Source organism: Drosophila mojavensis, unplaced genomic scaffold, assembly GCF_018153725.1.
Source record: "Drosophila mojavensis isolate 15081-1352.22 unplaced genomic scaffold, ASM1815372v1 contig_36, whole genome shotgun sequence".
Classification (NCBI taxonomy): domain Eukaryota; kingdom Metazoa; phylum Arthropoda; class Insecta; order Diptera; family Drosophilidae; genus Drosophila; species Drosophila mojavensis.
Genome location: NW_025318858.1, coordinates 19,280,520 through 19,292,125, shown reverse-complemented (window position 1 = coordinate 19,292,125; position 11,606 = coordinate 19,280,520). Strand labels below are relative to the sequence as shown.

General features: G+C 39.3%; 1 protein-coding gene across 1 annotated transcript; it reads left to right on the top strand.

The window, feature by feature from the left end:
• Nucleotides 1–292: 292 nt before the first annotated feature.
• Nucleotides 293–1,896, top strand: LOC6577328 (leucine-rich repeat protein 1). The gene is made up of 2 exons (XM_002003259.4): nt 293–988; nt 1,066–1,896. Exons 1-2 carry the CDS (start codon nt 416–418, stop codon nt 1,777–1,779), a joined length of 1,287 nt encoding a protein of 428 aa, XP_002003295.1. The 5' UTR covers nt 293–415; the 3' UTR covers nt 1,780–1,896.
• Nucleotides 1,897–11,606: the final 9,710 nt, after the last annotated feature.

The following is an 11,606-nucleotide window of genomic DNA, read 5'->3' as shown; positions in this document are numbered from 1 at the left end:
ACATATAGAACGGTAAAAATTGTCGACGAAAGCGTACAACTTTGCGAAATAACATTTCTCTGCGTTTACCGGGCTGTATGGGTAAACCCCTAGTCAATCTACTCTAAAAACACTTCTGAAAGCCACTCGAGCAATTTGTTTTGTTTTGTAACAATTTTCGATGTTTGCGATTATCCTGCGTAGGTGTTTCGTGAACTAGTTCTAAGAAATCAGCTGATGCTGATATTTAAACAAAAATAGCGCCGAATTTATGTGCTTAAGTTATCGATGATTTCCAGCTATCGGCCTGCAACAGCTGTTCAATGTTTAACCACATGGCAACACTGCGAGCAAATTAAAGCCGCATCAACAACTTTTTACAAAACGAGGCAATTGGTGGTATTTCTTTGTTGTTGGAAATCAAAATAGCTGCGCTATGAAAATATTATGTGAAGTGCAGGTATTAAACCGCACGACGCAAGCAAATCGCACGCCGCGTCCTGTCAAATCCACCCTGGCCATTGGCTACAAGCAAAGCGCGCGCGATTCCAATGGCAATAGCAAAAAGGAATTGGAAATGGTGCTATTCACGCCACAGGCAAAAGCCGGCACACGCTATAAGGTGCTTGACAATATACACTGTGTGCACACCAAATTTGTGCTGGATGGCAAGGCGACCATTGGCTTTAAGCAGCCGGCAGAGAATCTGCTCATCAAATGTGATCCCATACAGCTGAAGGGCTTCCTGCAAACCCTCAAGCTGGGCATGGAGGGCAAAGATGCCATCAATCTGAGACTGAACATTGCCAACACAACGGCCATACCGCAGAAATCGCAGCCGCAGCTGCGCATGACAATCAACAAGCGTAGCGAGTATCCCATCAAAGGTTTTCCGCGCACCCTCAAATCGCTGACCATCAAAAATATTCAATTGGTGAAGCTGAGCTTCGAGATTTGCACGCTGCGCAACCTAACAACGCTCGATATCAGCGGCAACAAGCTAACCCAGGTTACCATACAAATCAATTTCAACTGTGTATTGTATTCCATAATGTATATATTAATGTATTTATTCATTCTCCACAGATACCCAAGGAATTTGGTCGCCTCTCATTGACCACGCTGCACTTGAGTAATAATGCCCTGGGCGAGCTGAATGATTGGTGCTGGCTGCGTGGCAGCAACCTGCGTGCGTCTCTCTGTGAGCTCGATTTGTCGGACAATGGACTAAAATACTTTCCGCCAGATTTGGTCAAGTTGGATCGTCTGGTCACGCTCAATCTGAATCACAATAATCTGAACTACCTGCCCTTTGCCATACGCCGCCTGCAGAAGTTGCGTTCGCTCCATGTGTCTAGCAACAAGCTGGAATCTCTGCCCGCTAGCATTGAGGATCTGCACATTGAGTTGCTGGATGTGTGGGGCAATTGTTTCAAGGGTTTCAATATGGAAGCAGCCCGTAAACAAGCGAAGCGCTCAACTGACAGATACACGCCCGCGCCGCTTTGGCTGCAGGCGGCACGCACTGTCGCTAGCCAGAAGCTACCCTATTCGGAAAGCACTCTGCCCGCCATCCTCATCGAACTCATCTCAGAGGCGCCCACGTGCCTGTGCGGCAAGCTGTGCTATGCGATGGAAGCACGCGATCTGCTGAAGCGCGTCATGCAGCCCAAGTTCACCAACATCAAGAACTTAACCTACAGTCGCGAGCATCAAATCTACGCGGATGTTATCATCTGCGGCTCCAATTGTGCTGCCTACCAGCAGCTGAAGAGTCTATTCACGCTACTCATCCCTTGATTTATTCTATTTAATTTCAATTTATTTGTTGCCTGTTGTGAAGTGCGAGGTCGACTGAGAAATTTACATACAACATATTTATTTATTTTGCAATAAAAATTTTATTTTTTATACTTAGTTGTTTATAGATCATTCCAATCATTTTCTATTTGTAAATCAAACTTTTCATTTTTCAAGCCATCAAATTAAAATGCGACTGAAATAATATTTATTATATATTAAAATAAAAAAAGTCTAAGCCAATAAAATCGAATTTAATAATTTAGTTAGTATGGAAAATGTATATGTAAATATATTTAATAATTAACGTGTTAGATAGTTAAGGTAGTATTATATTAGCTCCGTTTCATATGTATAATATATAGATTATAGGTTTAATATATAGATTATTGCTTTGCTCGCCAAGGTATATAGTTTTCGGCTTCACTTGGATTCTGATATTTAACGAATTATATTTTAGATATTATATATAAACATAATATATTACTTTTTCCATATTAAAAGTTTTTTTTTTTTTCTATGTTCAATTATTATTTATAAAATATACCATAATTTATAGCAATAATATATTGAAATATAAATTTTTTGAGTATTATTGCAACTTGTAATAAATCAATGAAATGTAAAATATCCCACTTGCTTTATACCTATAGATCTATAATAATAATAATCCATATTATATTATATATTATTGCTTTCATAACATTATCTCTAATTTAAGAGTGTCTAGTCTTTAATATTAATTTCATCTTCTATCCCTTGTTAATAAGCTTCCCCCCTCCCACATCCTGCTCTGATGTATGCATGTAATGATTACTTTTCATTTTGTTTGGGCTTATAGGCTCATTGTATGGCTGCCCTGCTTGCTTGTTGCTGATAAGAGAAACTCTTCGTTAAAGTGTAATCAGCTCGCATGTGAAGCGCACTTTGCGGCTGCAATGAAAGTAGCTGCGAAATGGGACTCTCGATCGGGGACTGTCGCTTTCAGTGCTGCTCACGCACACATAAAGACATTTACACGCACACGCACGAGCTGTTACCCAGTCCCAGACTCTCTGCCCAGTTCTACCATGCCAGCCACGCCCCCTGCTCCTCCCATGGCGCATCGCTTACTTTGTTTTCATATAACGGCCGCTCGTTGTTTTTATTATTAAAAGCTTCGTGCGTATGTGACTTGCATAAATGCCGGCAATAGCATGACTTTTTATCAGCCTTAAACTGACACCTAAACACACACACAATCATAGCATACGCACGCACACACACACACATACACAAGTAGAGTTGCTATCATTTTCTTGGCATTTTCCGTTCAGCTTTATCAAATCAAAACTCCGAGGAGCTGCTACTTTTTTAAATAAGCATAAACACACAAGGACAGTCTTCTGTCGGCTGTCTGCAGCCTACACTCGCCACGCCTACCACTTGGCAGACAAAAAAAAAAGAAGCAGAAAGACTTAATGTGCAGCTGGGGAATAGGCCAGAGCAAGCAAATAGGCAAAAAGCTAAGGATGCGGCATGACTTGTGGCAAAATTCGGCCTAACTATAAAAATCTTTATCGGCATGTGTGCAAGGCGAAGAGAGCAGTGCAGGGGAAGGAGGAGGAGAAGGGCAGCTGAAGGGGGGCCAGAGTCTGCCTAAGCAGCACAAATCCAATTTTGAGCAGCATTTAAGTGTCGTCCTGCCAACGTCTATGCCGTTTCCTGTGACCCCTTCAGCTGCCTATTGAAGAACAAGTTTGCTTTTCTCTCTCTGTCTCTCTCTTTCTTTCTTTTTCAGCTATGCATATACTAACATACATGTATGTACTATATACATATATATGCGTGTGCGTGTTTGGCGTGTTCTGGCCGTGACATTGTCATGGGCTTCTACTCAGCAAATATTTGACTTGATTTTACGTTCCTTTGCCTATTTTGGCGCGCGCCTAAAAGGCTGCAATGAAAAGTTATTCTACAAAAGGAAACAAACTTTATTTACATAAATGATTTAAATATATTTAACAAATATGTACAAATTGAGTAAGCGTGTAGAACATTTAGATAAATAGCGAGAGTTAAGCTGTGTTCAATATAAAAATAAATTGTGATAAAAATTGAAATTAAATGTTTAATTTTGAATCTATATTTTGGGATTTTCGCTTTAAGTGAAAAGTAAAAGTTACTGTTTATTAAGACATACGGGGTACTCCAGAAATCCCTTTGTGATCTAAGTTTCAATTAATTCTGCCCATTTAGGCAGAATTTGGTTCTGGACAACTTGAGCTCTACCCATTTGGCTATCACAAGCCAAGCCCCAGATTCGAAAATCGTATTAGTGCAATAATCTGCCTTTTCCTTTTTTTTTTATCATTATCATTTTTTGGAATTAATACTGATTAATTAAAGTGAGTACATAAATATTTTTAAAATGGCATAATATATAGTATAATAATATAAAAATGTAAATATTGTATAATATTCATTTAAATTATGAATTACATCTACTAAATTACACATTTAATATTAAAAAACAAAATTTCTAAAGTATCCAATGTTAATACAAAACAAGTAAGAAGGCTCCAGTCGAGACTGCTCGACTAGGAGATACCCTGAACCGTCCAAGCTGATATTCTAATCATTGTGCACTTCTTCTATGTACACATACATACACATGCACTTATAAGCGCTCTGCTAACTGCGCAGTAAGCAGCGACTGCGCTGGGCTGCGCTGCAATGTGGGCAATATTATGACAATTTATTTGTTGAATAATTTCTTTTGTAGACATACAATCTTAATGAAACTTTTAGAGCGTAATCATATGGTTAAAATGTGTGTACATTCCAAAGCACAAGTCTCTAGTACTTGAAATGCGTTTTTTACAAATTGGGGGAGATGGGGGCGTGGTATCCAAAATCTGTAAATTACAAAATCTTTGTGTCCATTAACTTTATACACAACGCAAATTTGAAGTCTCCAGGTTTAAAAGTGTTCAAACTAGGCTGAAAAAACCAAATCGATTTTTCGATTATTCTCGATAAAAAAGTTATCGGATGAGTTATCGAAAAAATAAAGCAAACTCGTACTGCCTATGGTATACACGAGTATGCATGCCAAATTTCAGCTCTCTAGCTCTTATATCTTCTGAGATCCTTTTGCTCATACGGACGGACGGACGGACGGACGGACGGACGGACGGACGGACAGGGCTATATCGACTCAGCTCGTCGTCCTGATCAAGAATATATATACTTTATGGGGTCTGCGATGATTCCTTCTGCCTGTTACATACTTTTCACAAAACCATTATACCCTGATTTCCCATTTTCAATGGGTTCAGGGTATAATTAAAGGGAATGCCCTTATTAATAAGCCAATAACCCTGTCCATACTGTATTTCAAAACTCTCATTATTTTTCAATATAAACAGAATTGGGCAATAATTTATGTTATGAACATGATAAATATTCATAAAATATCCAAATTTTCATTTATTAATAGCTATAAAACCCAAAATACGAAAAAAATCGTTTTATAGAGTCAAGTTACTGCCAAAAAAAAAAGAAGATATATATCCAAAAAGTGTCTGTCTGCGCTTAATAAAGTAAGCCAACCCTCAATCATTTGCACAACTTGGAAGCCCCCCAAAAAAAAGTGAAACAAAAAAGATGCCAAGTCAGCGGAGGCTGGGGAATATTTGTTGACGGGGGGAAGTACTGCTCTGGCCAGTTCTACTCTGCTCTGCTCTGTCTCCCATAAAGTGCGCTTCAAAGGCCGTAAAAACTCCATTAACTGTCATCAAAAATGCATTTCGCATGCAGCAAATGGCCAAGAGCAGCGAAAGTTTTGGGATGCGGAGGGCTCGGCCATCAAATGGAATAGAATGAAATGGCGCAAATCAAAACACATCGAATAAATCAAAGACCGAGAACAAAATAAGAGTAGAAAAATCAGCTAGCTCTGATGGCAAACGATGAGGCAAACACACATTTTTATGGCTAATGAACGTAGCAGCAGCGGCAGCAACGCAAAGAGCAGGAGTAGCAGGAGTAGCAGGAGGCACAGCTTCAGTCAGTAGAAAGACGCAGCCGTAGAGTCTCCCGTGTGCTGGCCACATTTTTATGCATGCTTCGGGCACAAATTAACTTTCCAATAGATATGGGGGTGGTCTATGTCTGTGTGGCACTGTCACTCCCCCTGCATTACACGCCCCCGCACCATGTCCTGCCACCCCGCGCTGCGGCATTAAATTTATCCCCAATTTGCGTGCAGCGTGCCAACATTTTATGCTCGGCTGCTTTGGCGTCTGGCGCTCCACTTTGGCTTATCAAATTTTATTAGCAGGCCAGCAAATTGTTGCAAGACGACAAATAACTCCACTTTCGGGTGGCGGGCTCCGCTCTGCCATCAAGTTATGAGCCACCCTAAAAAAAAGAAAATGTGTAGTAAGAAGTAAGAAGTTGGTGTAAGCTCAATCGACTGCGTAATACTCGTTCATTTCACAAAATTAATAAATAGAAGACAAAAAATTTATTTTTTCCCAAATAATTTGATTTATCATTCATTAAAATTTTGTAGTACATAACATTTTATTGTATTTTACTTTAAGGCTACAGAATATTGGCAATGTTTCATAGTTCAGTGTGTTTGTCTGTTGAAGTGTTTACTCCAACATTTCCTCCAAGTGTGTTCTCCTAGTATTATTTCAATGTATTTCCTCCAAGTGTGTTCTCCTAGTATTATTTCAATGTATTTCCTCCAAGTGTGTTCTCCAACTATGTCCTCCAAGTATTTCTTCCAAGTATTTAGAATTATTTGCTCAAAGCATTCCAAGTCCTCCAAATGTTTTCTCGAAGTCCTTAATGCATAGTTGAACGATCATTAAATATTTGCATAGATTTTCACCCAAATTCTGAGTCGAGTCAAATGTTGAGTCGAGCTTTCAGTGACACATGGAATCGGAACACTCACAGTCTCTCTCCTCCTTATAATTTATAGGCTAGTCCACCTTCAACTGGGTTTCGACACTCCAGAAACAGCATACAACTAGTGGATAATTTTTTACGGCAAGGATTTGCTAAGATAATTTTCCGTCCTACAATAAGCCACACTGATCTCCCACTACATGAAAACATCAAACAGCTGAAGAGCTCGAGGATTACTTTATATCAAATACGGTAGTGGACGTCTTCCTACTCAAATATATATAAAAAAATACAAAATTAAGGAAAACCCAAAATAAAATATTCATTCTGGGTAAAAAGAAATATACGTTCATTTTATTTAAATTCATAGATATATAAAAACTTTTTTTATTTAAAATTTACTTGAAATAGCGAAATTCTTCTCAGGCAGCAGATGGTAGAGATGACAGATGATGCCCAATCGCTCGATAGTTTTTCCAGACGATAGGCAGAGTTGCGTATACTCGATTTACAATTGTCCACACTGCGGCAACAAGCTGAGTTATAAGTTATATAAGTTTTTCGGTAACTAAGACTTTAATGGCTACAATACTTTTGAAAGCCAATATACTCGCTTTCCATACACTGAATCGCAAAGAAATGCAGTTGACTTTCGCAGACTTGGCCAAGGTACGCGCGTATGATTTGTCGTTGCTATCAATTTCTAAGCATTTTAGCCGAAAAACCAACCCCCCAAATTTGGAGAATCGTCGGTAGAGCTGGCGCTCAGACGGGCGGGGAAAACCTAAGAAAACGACCGGAAAAGTGCAAACACACGCGAAACTGTCATCGCGCTGCGATGGGGGCTTGGCTTGCCTAGCCTTCGCCCGACTTGGTCTGGCCTGACGCGTGCACGAGCCCAATAAAAACGTTTTGATAGGCTTATGACCGGGTTCTATTCCAGCTACTACCGCCAGGAGACTAACCCGATATTATTTCAAATTTACTCGCTAACTGTTATAGCAAGTCGTGATAAGGATTCACAGGCCGGCAAACAGCATAAAATCGATAAACGCGGAGACACTTTACCAAAGGTTTGGCTTTAAGGCGCTTAAGTTATTATTATGGAAGATCAAAAATACTTGAACAGATTGAAAATTATTCATCTATCAAGATGACTTATTTAACAAGTAAAAGCCATCTCGAAGAGTCAGTCAATACGTATCGAAATCATAGTATAATCGTTCTCTGCATCTACACCGTTCTACCATCTCTCAATCCTCTATGACACTGATCAGCTAGCCATCATCTCGTTACTCCAACAATCGCAAATGACTTCAAGCCGTCGCCAAAAGTATTACCAATATCTGAGAGGCTGGACGGGCGCAGCGGTTAAAATACTTTCAAGTACGACTTTGGTTGACTTTTCATGCTCTTTAGTCCCCAATTCAATACACAGCAGTCGTTTCAAATCCCAGATCCACTGCAACTAAGCCCAATTAAATTCGATTGTTTATATTATTTGATAATTTTTTAAAACACTTTATTATGAGATTTGTTCATTGTCAATAAAAACAAAAAATAATAATAATATATATCACGTCCAGGACCCAATGTAAAGATTTTATCCCTTAGCCGGTTTCCAAAAGCGCTACCTTTCGGCGTTCGATGGGCCGCTCGAAGGGCTAAGCAAGAGCAATAGAGAATAAACGTAGAATGTTTTTGTGCTTTCCGAGGATTCCAGACTCCTCCACTGTCTTCCTCTGCTGTGAACTGAGAGTTATGATCATATATATAATCACTACTAAATAAAACCACTTCACCTGAGTGACAACATAACAAACAATACAAATGTTATCCAAGTCACATCAAAGAATTAGAGTCCACAGTAAATAGGTCAGCTCAAATAAAGACCCAGTACGGAAACAGTATTTGATAAAATTGTGAGCCACAAAGATCTCCACATTGATGCCAAATAATATCACCTTCCGTTATCTGCCCACTCATTAATTTCAGAGTTTCCATTCAAAAGTTTACAGCCATCGCCCAAGACCGATTGCATCACGCCCATCAAACAAATATTTAATTGCCGTTATCAAGAAAGGATCTCTAATACTTTAATAACGTTAGAGGACCCCACACCTATCTCCAATAACACATCATATCCGTTATCCACCCATCTACTTCAAGGTTTCCATTTAAATGTTAAACTCTGACGCACAATGGGAAATTGTCTTTGAATACGCAAGTAATTTGGATAGTTTGTTAGTAAATGATTCCAAACTCCAGTCTCACCCTTGGGGTCATCAACAAATAGATGACGAACGAATCATATTTAATAAAAAAGAATAATTTGTTTTAAAGAAATTCGTTGAATAAATAACTCCTCCGACGATTACTATAATGGACGAACTCAAGCTTTCCTAACTTGACAGACTAAGGTCGATACCAATTCTTGCTGAATACATCCGTAAACGCAGTCGTTCAACTTCTACCAGTCATTTATTGACTTCGAGGTTTCCATTTTAATAGACTCGTACATTCTGCATGGATACTCTGGCAAATGAATTTAAACTAATTTTTTTTTTTTTTTTTAAGAAAATACTGCTCTTTTAACCCCCGCTAACAGCGTCGGTTGCATCCTTAGTATATAAATGTAAGTACTAATATTTACTACTCCAGTATATTTACTTCAGTCCAAGCATAGCCCAGCATTGACAATTTTTCAGTCCTAGATAAGCAAATACGGACTGCGCAATATTCAGCAAATACAAATTCCAGCTCACTTTTAGCCAAATATTATTTTTGCCCATATGCATTCGCCCTTTATGAAAATGCGAGATTGCGTCCTAACTGAGCTGAACGCTGTTTAGCTTTCTTGTGTTTCGTTTAAACAGCAAATGGAAATTCAGTGAGGCGCACTCTCCTGATGACCAAGTCCCTTCCTGCCGTCTCAGCCCTTATCTTGCTTCAATCTGACCTGCGGCCAGAAGCGAACCCAATCGCAAAATGTTTGAGCAACAGCAGGCAAATCAGTCAAATAAAAAATGAAGCAGATGAAAGAGCACAGGAAAAAGGCGAATACATTGGCAAAAATCAATTTTCGATTTAAAATTTAGATGCCATGCCCCCCTGCAGCCCTGGTACCCAGTCAAGCTGCCAGATAAAAAGTGCGTTCGAGCGCAAAATGTAAATAGAAACGAACTTTACCCCAATGGAGGGCACAGCTACAGGTTGCATCATATGCCCCTGGGGAGGTGGGCGTGGCAGGCACAGGGTGGCGGGTAGACAATCTCAAAGCCAAATATTGCCGCATAAATCGGGCGGGAAATAAAGTTTGCTTTGCGGCCAGTGGAAATGTGAAAATTTGTTGTTTGTGCACTGGGCCGCTGCGTATTTCCTTCTTTTCTTTCTGCGAGCTCTTTGATTTTTATCGCTCTTGCCGATTTTTTTTACGAGCTCAATGGCATTGTTGAGATTACAGCAGAATCATCACCCGAGCACCCCCTTTTTTTCAAAGTTCACACAATGCGTACATTTCATTAGGCTGAATTCTTATGCCGGCTACTTCTGCAAATAAATTTTTTGCACGCCTATTTAGGAGTCTTAAACCGTCTTCGCGACAGATCCAGGATGACATTTACTATTCATCACATCTCAGGTCTTTCGTAAGAATAAAGTATTTTTCTCCTACTCAAATGTCACCTTTTGCATCTATGCTCATGGCAAAACACAAAAGAATTTGATTTTTTTTAATAATTTGGTTTATGAAAATACTGCTCCTCCAACCTCCACTAGATTTACATCCGAAATATAGAAGCGATTTCACATAACATTCACGCCCATCAAACAAATATTTAATTGCCGTTATCAAGAAAGGATCTCTAATACTTTAATAACGTTAGAGGACCCCACACCTATCTCCAATAACACATCATATCCGTTATCCACCCAACTATCTACTTCAAGGTTTCCATTTAAATGTTAAAATCTGACGCACAATGGGAAATTGTCTTTGAATACGCAAGTAATTTGGATAGTTTGTTAGTAAATACTGCTCTTTCAACCCCCACTAGGGTTACATTTAGGCAATATGCCATTTCAATTACAAAAGATTCCAAACTCCAGTCTCACCCTTGGGGTCATCAACAAATAGATGACGAACGAATCATATTTAATAAAAAGAATAATTTTTTTTTAAAGAAATTCGTTTAATAAATAACTCCTCCGACGATTACTATATAGATACTATCCTGAGACCTCAAAAGCCTATGCCCAGGGATTATTAGTACAGAACAAACTCGATACTATTGTATAATTTAACAGTACAAGCGAAATACGTGAAAATATGTTGACATGCCGTCCACATCAACATCATTGCAGAGGATTTTTCCCCCTACTGAAGTTTAATAATATTATGAACTAATTCATTCGCCTGCTTAAATTCAATAATGTTTCATTAAATTGAATGCAGCCTACGACCTCGTCGTCGACACAAAAGCAAACTGAGCAGTGGGGTACGGGGCCGATCTGGCGTTTGAATTTGCTTCCCACTTTATTGCAAAGCTCTTGCGAAAATTAATTTATTAGCATTTTATTACGCACCGGCTCGGTGACGTAACAGCCACTGTCAGAAGACGTCCCGCCACGCCTTCTCCCCCTCTTGCATTATCTTTGCCTTCGTTTTCATTTGCCATCACTTTGATGTGTAATTAAATCAATAATCACTGTGAAGCGTGCATCAGCTTTCAGGTTATTGCCTGCATGCTGATGTAAAGGCAGAGAGAAGGGGTTTGGCCGACTTGCTAATTGTCAGAGACTTCACATGCTCCTAAATAGTTAACACACATACAGACACATCACAACTCGCTACTTGAATGCCTCATCTTGCCCAAACTGCTGCAGGATGATATACCCTCGTGAGTCTGGACGGACGTCACGGC

What these genes read in the sequence shown, in the direction of transcription:
- LOC6577328 (XM_002003259.4), top strand. Translation starts at nt 416, where the DNA reads ATGAAAATATTATGTGAAGTGCAGGTATTAAACCGCACGACGCAAGCA. An exon ending in GCGGCAACAAGCTAACCCAG is followed by an intron (nt 989 to 1,065) that starts GTTACCATACAA and finishes CATTCTCCACAG; the next exon opens with ATACCCAAGGAATTTGGTCG.